This window comes from Peromyscus californicus, unplaced genomic scaffold (genome assembly GCF_007827085.1).
Source record: "Peromyscus californicus insignis strain IS unplaced genomic scaffold, ASM782708v3 Scaffold_10__1_contigs__length_136768540, whole genome shotgun sequence".
In the NCBI taxonomy this organism is placed as follows: domain Eukaryota; kingdom Metazoa; phylum Chordata; class Mammalia; order Rodentia; family Cricetidae; genus Peromyscus; species Peromyscus californicus.
Genome location: NW_026294391.1, coordinates 27,309,191 through 27,325,341, shown reverse-complemented (window position 1 = coordinate 27,325,341; position 16,151 = coordinate 27,309,191). Strand labels below are relative to the sequence as shown.

The 16,151-nt window shown below is 41.3% G+C and overlaps 1 protein-coding gene across 3 annotated transcripts in view; it reads right to left on the bottom strand.

The window, feature by feature from the left end:
* Nucleotides 1–16,151, bottom strand: part of Txlng (taxilin gamma) — a 57,243-nt gene that overhangs the window by 15,206 nt on the left and 25,886 nt on the right. For all 3 annotated transcript variants that reach the window (XM_052719896.1, XM_052719739.1, XM_052719821.1), the window contains 3 exons: nucleotides 15,252–15,555; nucleotides 9,701–9,792; nucleotides 1,722–1,892 (listed from right to left, as the gene is read on the bottom strand). In XM_052719896.1, coding sequence (XP_052575856.1) covers nucleotides 1,722–1,892; nucleotides 9,701–9,792; nucleotides 15,252–15,555 — 567 coding nt within the window. The remainder of the gene's footprint in view (nucleotides 1–1,721; nucleotides 1,893–9,700; nucleotides 9,793–15,251; nucleotides 15,556–16,151) is intronic.

Here is a 16,151-nt window from a genome sequence, read left to right as displayed (position 1 = left end):
GATTGAAACAAGGGCCTTGAGCACACTAGGCAAGTGCTCTACCAGGTTATATCCCCAGTCCATTTTTTTATTTTTCATTTTGAAACAAGATCTTATTAAGTTGCCCAGACTGACCCTGAACTTGCTCTATAGCCTAAGCAGGTCTTGAACTTGCAATACTACTGCCTCAGTCTTCTAAGTAGCTATGGTTATAGGCATGCACTATTAGTCTAGGTACCATCTACTTTAAGATCTTATTATAAAGGTTCAGGGCTGGAGAGATAGCTCAGTGGTTAAGAATACTTGTTCATGCAGAGGACCTTGGTTTGATTCCCAGCGCCCATGTGGCTCACAGCCATTCTAACTCCTAGTTCAGGGTAATCCCCATTTCTGATGCCTGTTTCTGACCTCTACAGCCACCAGTTACGTACTGGTTCACAGGTATACATGCAGGCAAAAATCTCATACACATAAATAAATCTTTTTAAAGTAAATTAATAAATATAAAGGATCAAAAGTAAAAAAGGGCCTGAAGAGATGGCTCAGAGGTTAAGAGCACTTTACTGCTCTTCCATAGGACCCTAGTTCAGTCCCCAGCATCTGTATCAGGTGACTCACAATCACCTGTAACTCCAGGAGATTCAGGTTCTTACTGTGAATGTGTGTGTGTACACATCCTCCCCCGCCCCAATAAAATCTTTTTTTTTAATTATTTATTTTTAATTTTATTTGAATTGGTGCTTTTGCCTGCATGTATGTCTATGTGAACGTGTCAGATCTTGGAGTTACAGACAGTTGTGAGCTGCCATGTGGATGCTGGGAATTGAACCTGTGTCCTCTGGAAGAGCAGTCAGTGCTCTTAACCGCTGAGCCATCTCTCCAGCCCCCCAATAAAATCTTAAAAGGAAGCAAACGTTAACTCCTATCTGGTGAAAAATTCGTATCCTGAATGCTGTTGTACCTAGGTCCCTGGGAGATGGGGCATTTGCTCAGAGTTCCAGCTCAAAACCCTACTCTACAAGGACAGGCCAGCTACAATGTTGAGGCAGATTCTTCTCATGGCTCTTCTCGTTTCCCTCTTCCTCCATGCACACCAACTCATCTTTGGGTACCTGATCTAAATGCTACTGCCAAAAGTACTCAGCAAACAAGAGCTGGGAGTGGGCCTGGGATCTTGGGCAGTTCAGTTCTGACATCCACCTGAATATTCAGCAGTGGTCCTTTCTCATAACACTAGTTTCTCATTTCATGGCAGCTACTTTAGTGCTCTGCAGAAAACTGGAAACTCTGAGCTTCCTAAGCCATGGCTTGAGGGGGTGGGTGTGGACTGGAAAGATAGGGCCAGAGGATCATGTTCAGTTCCCAGCACCCAGCAGATGGTGGCTCATAACTGTCAGTAACACTTCACTTTCAGGAGATCCAACACCCTCTTCGGGCGTCTTCCAGCACTTGGCATGCACATGATACACAGACATACATGCAGGCAAAATACCATACATATAAATAAAGAAAATCTTTTAAAAAGAAAGCGAGTTGCAATGTTTACTTCTTCCCTGTGACATTATACCAGTATCACATTATATTGCCTCATACGAAGCATTAGTCCAAGCAAACCAGAAAGGATCATATCTTGTCTCTAGGTAGACACAGATTTCAGATTACAAATAGACAAAAGATGACTTCTTATAAAATCAGTTGAGAACATCACTTCAGTAAAACAGAAAAACAATAAATGAACTAACCTTTAAGGTCTTATTGTGACGCTGAAGTTCCCTGCAAAGAGACTCCAGTTTGCTTCTTGCCAAGATGGCCTTGCTGTGTTCACTCTGCAGGTGAACTTTCTCTTTCACAATCTGGGCTTGCTTCTTCTGCAGAATCTTCATTTGTTTCTGAACATTCCTGCTCTCCTCCAGCTAAAATTACCAAGCATGTTACATTCAGGAAGCATATCAACCCCCCCCCCCCCCACCCCAGTATCTCAGTGAATGCTAGAAGAATCAGTTATCAGCTATGCAGTTTTCTTTCTTAGACTCACTATGTTGCATAGGCTGGCTTACAACCTTCAATCCTCCTGCCTCAATTTGAGATCTGGGATTATAGGCATGTGCCACCAAGTCCAGCAAAGAGCTGGGCTGGAGGGATGGCTAGGCAGTTAGGAGCCTTACTGATCTTCCAGGAGACCAATTCAGGTTCCAGCACCATTAGGTGACTCACAGTTGCCTATAACTCCAGCTTCAAGAGATCCAACACCCTCTTCTGATCACCATGGCACAAGGCCACACATGTGTTCGCATGTGCGCACATGTACAAACACAGACACAACACACAGACACACACACACACACACAAATGACATTTTTTTTATTTTTTTAAAATATTTTTATTTATTTATTTACTTATTATGCATACAGTGTTCTTTCTGCATGTATGCCTGCAGGCCAGAAGAGGGCACCAGATCTCATTACAGATGGTAGTGAGCCATCATGTGGTTGCTGGGAATTGAACTCAGGACCTCTGGAAGAACAGTCAGTGCTCTTAACTTCCGAGCCATCTCTCCAGCCCCACAAATGACATTTTAAGTTGTAAAAATAAAAGCCCAGCAGGAAGGTCCTGGAAAAATGTGAGCATCAGGAACATTTCATTCAATGAAGATGAATATTCGGATGTCACGGTCCCAGCTTGTAATCCCACCACTCAGGAGGCAGAGGCAAGAGGGTCACCATGATTTTAAGGTCAACCTGGGGGTACATAATGAGTACCAGCTCAGCTTAGGCTACAATATAAGCACCTGCCTTTAAAACAAAAGAAGCCAGCTATTGGGCTGAAGAGAAGGCTTAGTGGTTAAGAGTGCTTGCTGCTTCTTTTGCAGAGGACCTAAAGAGTTCAGTTCCCAGCACAGTCTGTAACTCCAGTTCCAGGAGATCTGATGCTTTCTTGTGGCCTCTACAGATAATGCATTCATATGCACCCCATATATATATGTACATATATATATGTATATATATATATACACACATATGTATATGTATGTATGTATGTATGTATGTATGTATATGTGTGTGTGCATGTTCGTGAGTATGTGCCAAATACTGGGAGCTTAAGTTATAGCTCAGTGGAAGAGCACTTGCCTACCACATGTAACACTTGGGGCAAGGCTCCCTAGCACCGACAAAGTGGGGGAGTGGGGGCGGATGCTGCATCATATAATTTATTCAAACTGTTTCATGCTATGTGACATTACCAACCTCTCTCTGTCCTAGTTGTAAGGAAGGTAAGCAATTTAGTGTGGATGGAAGAAATGACCTTAATCTTTCTTCAGCCCTTTAGATATACTTCATCTTCAGAACCTTTCATTATTCAAGTTACACTTCATTATCCAAATTTTGCTTAACTATATCAGCCCAAGAGTTGCCGAAGAGTAGAGTGAGGTGGAAATTGGGATCTTGAAACCTTCCACATTGACCTGGGGACCTTGATTTGTAACCTTTGACTGACTTCAAAGACTAATTACAGTTCTTCCTGGTTTCAAATCAGTGATTCACGGGCAATTTAGGTTCCTCAATTCCAGCTATAATCCTGTGTTTGTTTGTTTGTTTTTGTTTTCTTTTTTTGTTTTTTCAAGACAAGGTTTCTCTGTAAAACAGTTCTGGCTGTCCTGGAACTGTGTAGACCAGGTTTGGCCTCGAACTCACAGAGATCCGATTACCTCTGCCTCCCCAATGCTGGGATTACAGGCTGCACCACCACCGCCCAGCCTAATCCTGTGTTTTAAACTGATGATCTACTCTATTTCTTGTCCCAAAACTTTCATGCTCTGGATTTAACCCTTTGTAAAATGAGCTAACCCCTATGCTGTCCAGGACTAACTTAGTTGGTAAAGCTAGCATCTCTTGAGTTTCTGTTTGTTGGATAGGTGTCTGTCTATAGACTCTTGCCTATCTATTAAGATTTGCTGAAATCCAAACAGGATTATTGGGACTGGAGAGATGGATGGCTCAGTGGTTAAGAGCACTGGCTACTCTTCTAGAAAACCTGGGTTCAATTCCTAGTACTTATATGATGCTCACAACCATCTGTAACTCCCTGGGTTCAATTTCTAGGATATACAGGCAGCTCACAACTGTTGGTAACTTTAGTCCCTGGGGATATGACACCCTTTTCTGGTCTCCAAGAGCACGAGGCACACACATGGCATGCAGACCTATATGCAGACAAAATACTCATATACATAAGTAAAACTTTTTAATTAAAAAACAGGATTATTGTGCTTTTTGTCTTTATTTTTATTATAAAAAAAGTTGATGTTGTGTCAGCACAATAAGATGGCTGGGATTGGGGGAGGCTTGCCACGCAAACCTTATGGCCTGAGTTCAATCCTTGGTACTCATTCTGGAAAGTTGTTCCCTGTCCTCTGACCTCTACATGTACATTGTGGCAATCAAGTGCCAGCACTCTTTCTATCATACACACAAACACACACATTCACATAAAAGCTGGTGTTTTAGGAATCAATACTGAATTTTATTTTTCTAAAATACTCACACACTACTGAACTAAATTTAGAACTTATTAACTAACCAGCACTCAAGGTTCTCTGTAAGAATTGCTATAATTTTAGGTTTGAAGCAAATGAATCCCTTTCAAGGTGACATCCATACTAACAGATAAGATGGCAGCCTTACCAACCTTTCTGAACAGCTTTTACTGAAGAAGAAAATTGATGCTGAGTCATAAAGAACAAGAGTGCCATCTTGTGGCTTATCAAAACACACCAAAAAACATCCTTGTAGCAGGATATGGAGGCTCAGGCCTGCAATCCCAGTACTTGGGAGGGTAATGGAGGCAAGAAGATCAGGAGTTCAAGGACATCTTTGGCAACATAATAAGTTCCAGGGTACCCTGGGACAAACAAAACTGTGTCTGTAAAAGACCAAACCAATCAAACAAAAACTCCTTCCAAACTATCTGCTTATAAATATTAACACTTAGCCGGGCGGCGGTGGCGCCCGCCTTTAGTCCCAGCACTCGGGAGGCAGAGCCAGGTGGATCTCTGCGAGTTCGAGGCCAGCCTGGTCTACAGAGTGAGTTCCAGGAAAGGCGCAAAGCTACACAGAGAAACCCTGTCTCGAAAAACCAAAAAAAAAAAAAATATTAACACTTTTACAGAAATTCCTACGGGAAGAATCGCTGGTTTTGCATAATATGTGAAGTTGTCCTATTATGGACTAGGCATGGCAATATAATTTCAGAGGCTGAAGAGTCAGATTGAACTACTGCCAACCACCTCTGCTCCAAGACCATCAATTCTGTGTTCATTAATCCTTTTTATGTTATTCCACCTGTGTAGACCTAAATAAAATTTTAAAAAGCAAAAACTTTTTGTTTTTCACTGTTGACTTTAGGATGGACTAGTACAACTGAGGAACTGATATTTTTGCTTTCTTTAATAATTTCCATTAATTTACACTAAGCAGTGACATGGTGACTCTGGGATGCCACATTCTGGATTATATTGCTACAACTCAACAATATTGTTTTTGTACCCACTGATCAGGGATTGTTGGGGCATTGTGGGCCACAGACTCTGTCATGATAAAAAAATTATTCTATGCTTCTCTCAGAGTCAGGTAGGGATAAAACTGGAAAGAACTCCTGTGGGCTTCATTCTGATGACTTGAAGGCAAGAAGTGGGGACCTTCCAGTTGAAAATTTGGGGAGGCAGGTAGGTATCATAATGCCACAAGTCAAGAAGGGCTCAGGCATTCACAGATTCTTCTGGGATTGATGTAGGTGTTTCAGCTGGCTCCAACAGAGAAGGGCAAAGAGGAGGAAAAAGAATCTAGCCAGGAACAAAAGAGCTCACTTGGTAGTTAGAGGATTCCTCAGGACCAACCCACACACAGCACACACTGTAGATAAGGTGCAGCACAGCTCAGATGGAGCCCACATCCAACTCAGCAGTAGTCATGACAACTTCATAGTAATGGAGATTCTAAGAGCTTGTTTTGAAAGCCAGAAAGCCATGCTTCATGTCTAGCAGGAACATCTTCCTGACAAATGAGTCAACAGAGAAGGACATCCCACACATCAGCTTGTATTCCTCCTCCTTGGAGACCCCTGATTGCTTCTTGCAGTGCCATTCACCATAGTGCAGACATGCTCCGTTCGGGTCAAATAGGTATAGGTTGTGGGCAGTCATCAGAACTGCTGAATGCCAATGACAGGCCACTTCCCATTTCCAAAGTTTGTCATGAATTCTTTTTTTGAGCAGGGTCTCACTATGTATGTAGCCCAGGCGGGCCTCAAACTCAGAGATCCACCTGCCTGCAGACTGCTGGGATTAAAAGTGCACACCACCACACCAGTCATCATGTATTCTTTAAATACATTGAAAACCCACTCTTACTTGTGGACAGTTCAGAAAAAACAAGCTTTGGGTAGATTTAGCTCACTGGCTACATAATATATATATTTTCCTAGTATATGCATAAATGAAGTTCTTTAGGGTGCTGGCTTCTAGGTGTTCTATTCATATGACATTACTAAACTTTTTCCAGAGTGGCTGGCAAATCTGTATACCCAATAGCACTGTACAAAAGAGCATGCAGGGGCTGGAGTGGTGGCTCAGTGGTTAAGAGTGCATACTACTCCTGCAGAAGACCCGAGTTCTGTTGCCAACACCCATGTAGGGAAGGTCAAAACTGCCTATAATATAATCCCAGCTCCAGGGCATCTGAAACCCTCTTCTGGCTTCCGTGCACAAATATGCAAACACACACACATACATATGTAATTAACAATAGTTTCTTAAACAAGTAGGAAAAAAGACCAGAGACCATGCAAATCTATCCTCTTTAAGTCATATGAAGAATATTTCTTAATTTTTCCCATGTAAGAGACATAAAATGGACCAGGCACGATGGCACATTCCTTTAATCCTAGCATTCAGGAGGCAGTAGCAACACAGGTAGATCTTTGCTGAATTCCAGGCCAGCCAGAGCTACATAGTGAGACTTTCTCTTAAGAAGAGGAGGGAAGAAGAGAGGGAGAGGGAAATGGCATTTCATTGTGGTCTTCCTCTCTGACCACTACATGAAGTTAATACTTGTACATGTCTTTATGCCCCATTAGGCTAAGTTATCTCTGTATCTTGGTTTTCTACTTTTATGAAATGCCTCTTTCTTATTTTCTGCACAGCTTTCCACAGGTTTTTTTCTTTCATATTTGTAGGTACTCTTTTATTTTTTCATTTTATTATTATTTTACTGTGCTAGGGACTGAATACAAGACCTTGTACATGTAAGACAAATGCTCTACCACTGAGCTATACATCCCTAGTCCTAGTTGTTCTTTCAGATGTACTTTGTAAAATGTTATGTGTATGGGCATTTTGCCTGTATGTACACAATATTTATGTAGTACCTGCAAAGGCTAGAAGAGGGCATCAGATTCCTTGGAACTGGAATTAAAGCAGGTTGTTAGCTGCTATATGGGTGCTGGGGACTCTAACCTTGAGTCTTTTGGACAAGCAGCTAGGGGCTCTTAATCCCTAAGCCATCTTTCCAGCCCCCTTCAGATATTCTTGGTACTAAGTCTTACTCTATTGAAAATGTCCCAGGTTTGTAATGTCATCTTTCAAGGTACTTTGAATCCCTTTTTTCCTGGTCTATAGATTGAACCTGGAGCTGGCACATGCTGGGCAAGCACATCACCACTGAGCAGTATCTCCAGCCCTTTTGTTGTTGTTTTATTTTAAGGCAGTGTCTCACTAAAATGCCCATAGAGCCCTTGAACTTGTGATGCTCTTGCCCCAGCCTCTTGAAGAGCTGGCAGGCATTACAAGCCTGTACTAACAGGCCCCAGTCTTTAAGGTATTTATTGAAGGGACATATTCATTTCAGTAAGACCAATTTCTACAATTTTTATGTATTTAATTACTTATTGTGTTTATGTGCCACAACATGGCTGAGGAGGTTAGAAAATAACTTATAGGAGTCAGTTCTCTCCTACCATGTGAGTCCTGGGGATCCAACTCAGGTCATCAGCTTGGCATTAAGTACCTTTAGCAACTGAGTCATCTTGCTGGCCCAATTTTTACTGTTTGTTTTTTGGAGACAAAATCTCATTGTATAGCCCAGGTTGGCCTCAAACTCACAATAATCCTCTGGCCTCATCCTCCCAAGTGCTGGAATTACAAGTGTGCACCACGACATCCAGACAACTTGTGTAAATTCTTAAAATATATTTAGTTTTGTGTGTATGTATGCATGCATAAGTGTATGTATGTGCACCACACGCATGCAGGAAACCACCAGGGTCAGAAGAGGCATCAGACCTCCTGTAACTGACTGGAGTTCCAGGCAGTTGTGAGGGACTACATGGGTGCTAGGAATCCAACCCAGGTCCTCTGCCAGAGCAGTAAGCATTCTGAACTGCTGAGCCCAACTTGTACATGTTTGATAATGCTTTTCATATGGTAAGAAACTCATCCCAAAGGTACTTAGTGGAGTAAGAGCGCTTTCTGTGCAAGTATATGAGTTCAAATCCCCAGTAATCACATAAAAAGCCAGGCATAGTTATATCCTGTGTTATTTGGGGGACGTATGTGTGTGTCAGGAGGATCACTAGTTCCAGCTTCAATAAAAGACCTGTGTCTCAAGACAATTAAGATGAAAAAACCCACTGTCCTTTGCCACATTTGTATCTCACACAAGAAAGAGAGACAGAGTGCCTTACCACTTGTTATCTCAACATCTGGGTTACAGAAGGAGGAGTCTAAGACCAGTAGTAGTCCATATAACAAGTTCCAGAACAACCAAGGCTACATAAGTAAGACTCTATCTCAACAACAAAAACAAAACAAAAAGAAATCCTTTCTTCCAAAGTTGAGAAAATATCTGACTATTAACAAATCTAAATATTATTTAAAAAAAAAACTTTTTTGAGAGAAGGTCTTATGTATCCCAGGATGGCCTCAAACTCCCTATGACACTGAAAATCTAATCCTCCTGCCTCTACCTCTCAAGTCCTGGAATTACAGGCATGCACCACAACACAAAGTTTAGGCAGTGCTGGGAATGCAACCCAGAGCTTCATTCATGCAGGAACACTGTGTGTGTGACACACACACACACACACACACACACACACACACACACACACACACACACAGCTGTAACACTGAGTTTTAGAAAATCTATACCAGCCAGGTACGATGGCACATGCTTGTAGTTTCAACTACTCAGAAGACTGAGGCAGATTACAGAGCCCAGAAGCTGAAGACTGGCATGCACAATAAAACCAGACCCTCAAATACAAAGGAAAGGAAAAGGTCTATACTGCAGCTTAGCACTATGGTGTTCTCTGTGTGCTAGAAAAAATCAGCTGGGAGTGCTGGCACATACCTTTAATCCCAGTGCTGAAAAGGCAGAGGCAGAGGCAGGCTGACCTCTATGAGTTATTTAATACCAATCTGGTCTACATAGCAAGTTCCAGGCCTACCAACACTACATAGCAAGAACTTGTCTCTAAAAACCAAAAAATAAATAAATAAAATCATGAAACAACAGAAGGCCTCAAGAAATCAGATTCTCTTTCAATTTTTGCATCAAATATTTTACATTTTAAGATACATTAAAATTATATTTTAAAAATCTTATCAAGCATACACACACATTCTGTTATATTTTTATGGCCCTGGTAGTTGTGACTGAATACTCACAAGATCAGCATATTTCTTACAGAGAGCTGCCAGCTTCTCCTCTGGGGTGGAAAGGGTGTTTAGCGCTTGCATCAGCAATAAAACTTCTTTTCCTAATGAGTAACAAAATAAGAAAGAAATCCTGAATAATAAGATCAATTCTAACCTGTGAATTCTACCAATACTTTCCATGTTCTACTCTCAAAAAAAATAATTATACCTACAAATAGGAATGATATTTGCCAGCTCAAATATCATTCTGAAAGCTAATATCTGAAATATCTGAAAGCTATTTTGAGCTGGACATGTTGGCTCAAACCGCTAACTGTGGCATGCAAGAGGATTCTCAAGTTCAAGATCATCCTGGGCCACAGAGTGAGACCCTGTATTAGAAAACCAAAACCAAATCAAACAAACTATTTAGGAATGTAGATGAGTGGGAAAACAATTGGTTACCATGTCCTGTGTTTGATTCTCATCAAGATGAGGAGCTACTTTTTATATTCTGGATTAACAGACTCTCCCTCCTCTATTCCTCATTCTTCCCCATTCCAATTTGTACACTCACTAACACTGCTAACTAAGATTTCTTATTGAAGAGGTAAACATTCCCTTGTCTAACCATTAGATGTCTATGTTAAGACAAATGGCAAATTAAAAACAGCAAAGAAAAATTTTGAAAGCTTCAGTCTGACCAAGTATAAATACAAAGTTTCAATTGGCTATATGCTTTGCTTATGTCAAATGCACATATCTTTCCTATGTGCAGTTTCAGCTACTTTCTGGTGATTTACAGTGTTATTCCTGTGTTAACAAACGTTACCAAAAGTAAAAGAACAGCAAGGTAACTCTTCCCTGTGAAGGGGGTTTAATAGTATTGGCCTCAAACTCACCTGACTCTGCCTCCTGAGTGCTGAGATTAAAGGTGTATGCTATTATGCCTGGTTTAAAATTGGTAATGTTTTAAAGTTATTTCTTTTTGTTTGTTTTTCAAGACAGGATTTCTCTGTGTAGGCCTGGCTGTCCTGGAACTTGCTCTGTAGACCAGGCTGGCCTTGAACTCAAGAGATCTGCTTGCCTCTGCCTCCTGAAGGCTGGGATAATAGACATGCACCACTAGTGACTAGTGCCTGTTCTTTTTCAGTTTTTGTTGTTGTTGTTTGTTTTTGTTTCTTGTTTTTTTGAGACAGGGTTTCTCTGTGTAGCTTTGAGCCTTTCCTGGAACTCACTCTGTAGCCCAGGCTGTCCTCAAACTCACAGAGATCCACCTGCCTCTGCTTCCCCAGTGCTGGGATTAAAGGCGTGCACCACCACCGCCCGGCTGTGCTGGGATTTCTTTTTTTTGAGATTTACTTTTTTTTTTTTTTTTTGGTTTTTCGAGACAGGGTTTCTCTGTGTAGCTTTGCGCCTTTCCTGGATCTTGCGCTGTAGACCAGGGAGATTTACTTTTATTTTGTCTGTGTGAGTGTTTTGCCTGCACATATGTGTACCACATGCATGCCTGGTGCCTACAGAGGCCAGAAGAGGGTGTCTGTTTCCCTGGAACTGGAGTTACAGATGGTTATAAGTCATCATGTGGGTGCTGGGAATCAAACCTCTGCAATAGCAGCAAGCCATTTCTCCAGCCCCAAGGTAACATTTTTCTTTCTTTCTCCCCCGCCACCCCCACCCTTTTTTTTTTTTTTGAGTCAGGGTTTCTCTGTGTAACAAACAGCCCTGGCTGTCCTGGAACTCTCTATGTAGACCAGGCTGGCCTCAAACTCAGAGCTCTGCCTGCCTCTACCTCCTGAGTGCTGGGATTAAAGGCGTGCACCACCACCGCCTGCCACCATTTTCATTTTACACATGAGCTATCTCATAAATGTATGTACCTTAATGACTCTGGTATATAGATTACTATGGAAAGAAAAGAGCAGAATGACTTGAAAATTGAATACGTTTTAATGCGAGCACAGTGATGGCTTGAGCGTATGAAAGATCCCTGGAGCCCAAGAGTTCAGGCCAACAGAGTAAGACACCTTCTTCCACCTCCCAAAAAAGGGGGTAACTTTTTTTGTTTTGTTTTTCGAGACAGGGTTTCTCTGTGTAGCTTTGGAGTCTGTCCTGGAACTCACTCTGTAGCCCAGGCTGGCTCACAGAAATCCACTTGCCTCTGCCTCCCGAGTGCTGGAATTAAAGGCGGGTGCCACCACCGCCCAACCTTTTTTTTTTTTTTTTGGTTTTTCGAGACAGGGTTTCTCTGTGTAGCTTTGTGCCTTTCCTAGAACTCGCTTTGGAGACCAGGCTGGCCTCGAACTCAAAGAGATCCGCCTGCCTCTGCCTCCCGAGTGCTGGGATTCAAGGCGTGCGCCACCACCGCCCGGCTCACATAAAGTTTTATTAGTAAAAACCAAGACCCATTTAACCCAAGATCAATAAGAACATTATAAGAAAGCCGGGCAGTGGTGGCAAATGACTTTAATCTCAGTACTCCGGAGGCAGAGGCAAGCAGATCTGAGTTTGAGGCTAGCCTTGTCTACAGAGCTAGTTCCAGGGACAGCCAGGGCTACACAGAGAAACTCTGTCTTGAAAAAACAAAGAAGCAAATCAAAAAAAAAAAGAACATTATGGGAATTCTTTTTATTTTATTAAGAACTTGTTTATTCATTTTACATACCAATCACAGATCCCTTCCTTCCCTCCTCCTGCCCCCATTATGGGGATTCATAAACTCAAAGAGTTTTTGTTTTTTTGTTTTGTTTTCTTTTGCAGTGCTAGGACTTTTTTGTGTTTCAAACAGAATTTGCATACTATAATTCATTTTTCATCTATTTTTAACTTATTTTTTTGTTGTTTTTAGAGATATGTTACCCAGGTTGACCTTGAACTCCTAGGCTCAAACAATCCTCCTGCCTCAGCCTCCAGAGTAGCTAGGAGGATAGATATGTACCATTTACCTATGTAAAATTAACTTTTAAAACACACCATTTATTTCTAGAGTATAACAAAAAGAAAAAAGTAGACAGTTTAGTGTATTTATAAGGTTGTATAACCATCACGGCTATCCAACTGGGGGGGGGGTGTTCATTAACCCCCAAAACAAACCATACCCAATAGCAGTCACTTCTTGCTCCTCCATCTACCCCCAGCCCTGACAACCACAAATCTACTTTCTGTTTCCATAAATTTTACAATTCTGGATATTTCATACCAAAGAGAATCATACAATGTGTAGCCTTTCATATCTGGCTTCTTTTATACTGCAAAATGCTCTGCTAGATTCATTCTTGAAGATTATAATCAATGCTGCCTTCCTTTATATGGCTAAGTGACAGTCTATCATATGGATAGATCATACTTTGTTTACTCATCATTACATGATGAATATTTATGTTTTTTCTCCTTTTGGGCTATTAAGAATAATGTTGCTATGAACATTGTCTACAAACTTCTGTGTTTATAATTTTCAATCTTCTTGGGTATATTATGCCTAGAAATAGAAATGCTTGTTCATATAGTAAATTATGTGTTACCTTTGACTTTTTATAAATATAATTAGGGCTACTGATTTAGGAAATGTATCATTTCGAAAGAATTAAAATTATTTTTCATATTCCTTAACTTTTTACATTTTAAAGAGTAGCAGGAGATTAAGTTAATAAAAAAGGTAACTCAAGCAAGCCATGGTGGTACACACTCATAATCCAACACTTGGGAGGTGAAGATAAAAAGGTTAAAGAGGTCAGGGTCATCTTTGGCCAGCCTGGGCTATATATGAGACCTTGTCTCAAAACAACAGCAGAAAAAAGAAAACCCCTTCTCAAAAGAAAGGTAACTCTAGACATATATACAACACCCATAGAGCTGGGTGCAGTGGCAAACACCTTTAATCCTAGGTGAATTCAAGGCCAGAATAGTCTACATAGGGAATTTCAGGTCAGTCAGGGCTGCATAGTGAGACCCTGTCTCAAAACAAAAACAAACAAAAAAAACACACCACTTATCAATCATATATGTAAAGTATAAAAAATTGAGGGGTTTCCAGTTGCAGTGGTAAACTTTTAATTGCAGCACTCGGCACTTGGGAGGCAGAGGCAGGTGGTTATCTTTAAGTTTGAGGCCAACCTGGTCTACATAGCAAGTTCCAGTCTAGCCAGGGCTACATAGTGAGAGCTTGTCTCAAAAATAAAATACAAAAAAGAAACAAAAAATAAACAAACAATAAAAAACTGAGGAGTGGGCTGGAGAGATGGCTCAGTCATTAAAGGCTAGGCTCACAACCAAAAAACTGAGGGGTGACTAGTGAGACTCAAAGATTTCAATTTTCTTCATGAGATTCAGCATATCACAAAGTGGTGATCTAGCACAGTGGTAGAGTCCTCGCCTAGCATGCATAAGGCCACAGGTTCAATCCTTGCCATGAGAGAAAATAACACAACATACAACATACGATTTAATGGTTTGGCCAGGTATGCATGCCTTGATGCACTTGAGAGCTAAGTCAAGAGGTAGCCTTAGTTACATAAGAAGTTTGAAGTTGGCTGGGCGGTGATGGTGTGCGCCTTTAATCCCAGCGCTCGGGAGGCAGAAGCAGATGCCTCTCACCTGCCTGGTTCAAGGCCAGCCTGGTCTACAGAGTGAGTTCCAGGATGGCCAGGGCTACATAGAGGAAACCCTGTCTTGGGAGGAAAAAAAAAGAAAAAAGAAAAACTTTGAAGTCAGCTGTAACTATATGAGACCTTGTCTCAAAAAAACAAAAATAAAAAAATGAAGCATATCACATTCTTGGTCTGAAACACAAGCTATATAGAAGAAAGAAAATAAATATCTTTGAAAGCCGGTTAACTCACTTTCTGCAGTACAGTTAACATACTGTCTATAAAATTTTATGTCCAGTCTTAAACTGACGAAATAAATACATAATTTTCACATACTTTTTTTTTTTTTTTTTTTTTTCGAAACAGGGTTTCTCTGTGTAGCTTTGGTGCCTGTCCTGGAACTCACTCTGTAGACCAGGCTGGCCTTGAACTCACAGAGATCCACCTGCCTCGGCCTCCCGAGTGCTGGGATTAAAGGCGTGCGCCACCACCGCCCAGCAATTTTTCACATACTTTTTGATCAGCCTAGTAAAGAAGCAAATAAGGCAAGTCAATTGCCACACTATTCTCAAGGTTTTTTGAGAATTCTTGTTTATATAGAGATAAATAACTAAGCTTCCTATTGTTCTTTCCACCTCCTGTACATAACTGCAGCTGACAAGCTGACTAACCTGAGGCAACAGGTGTTTAAACTGATGTAGCGCTGTGTGTGTGTGTGCATGCACGTGTGTGCACGTGTGCACATATGCTCACACGTGCATGCCACAGTCATGTGTGGAGGTAAAAAGACAATGTGGGTCCCAGGGATCAGACTCAAGCCCTCAGGGTTATCGGCAAGTACCTTTACTCACTGAGCCATTTCACTGGCCCACAACATGTGTTTTAGCTAAGCATGTCCAACCTGGCCACATTCATGGTCACCTGTGTTGCACACAATGTGAATAAAATGAGCAACATATGAAAACAACATCAACTACTGAACAGAGCGTTATTACCTAAGGTTTTCTCTTTGTTCCTGCTGCACTCTGAATCTTGCTGGCCATCAGGAGGACCTGTTCGAGCTTCTTGTCCAGGAATTTCTTCTCTTGACTCCTGTGCACGGAATGCTGAACTCACCAAATTCCTATTCTTTGTTATAAAGTCACTGCCTTCATCCCCTTCCAGTGAATGCTTCTTAGTTGTGCCACCACAACTGGAGTCTTGATGTTGAAGAATATCATTTGCTTGAGAGTTGCACAACATGTCAGCTTTCACTTCTAACCCACAAATTCCAGGTTCTTCCATTGTACCAATTTCAAACTACAGGGAAGGGGATAAAAGATGGAGTTAAATTAAAAGTAATCAACATCTATAACCAATGGCATGCCATAGCTTGACAGCTTTTTACTTAGTGGCTTGTGAATTCGATGTAAATATGGTAGCTTTTAAGCTTCACTGAGACATGATCTAAACTGTTAAACACAAGGTTATTAAAGTTAAAACAGAGATGGGGTATATCTCTGAGGTAGCAGTGCTTTGCTTCAAGAGCCCCTGGGTCTCATCCAGAGTACTTCCAAAAGATAAAGCTAAAACAAAGCATAACTATATGCTACCAAAGGAGGCAAAAATGCCAGTCAGTAATAAATTTAAACTTATTTCCCTATAAAAATTCACCATTTGGCCGGGCGGTGGTGGCGCACGCCTTTAATCCCAGCACTCGGGAGGCAGAGCCAGGCGGATCTCTGTGAGTTCGAGGCCAGCCTGGGCTACCAAGTGAGTTCCAGGAGGGGCGCAAAGCTACACGGAGAAACCCTGTCTCGAAAAACCAAAAAAAAAAAAAAAAAAAATTCACCATTTAAAAATAATTACTATCTTTTAAACAGTAAACTGTCCCAAGCTGATGAACATTAACTATC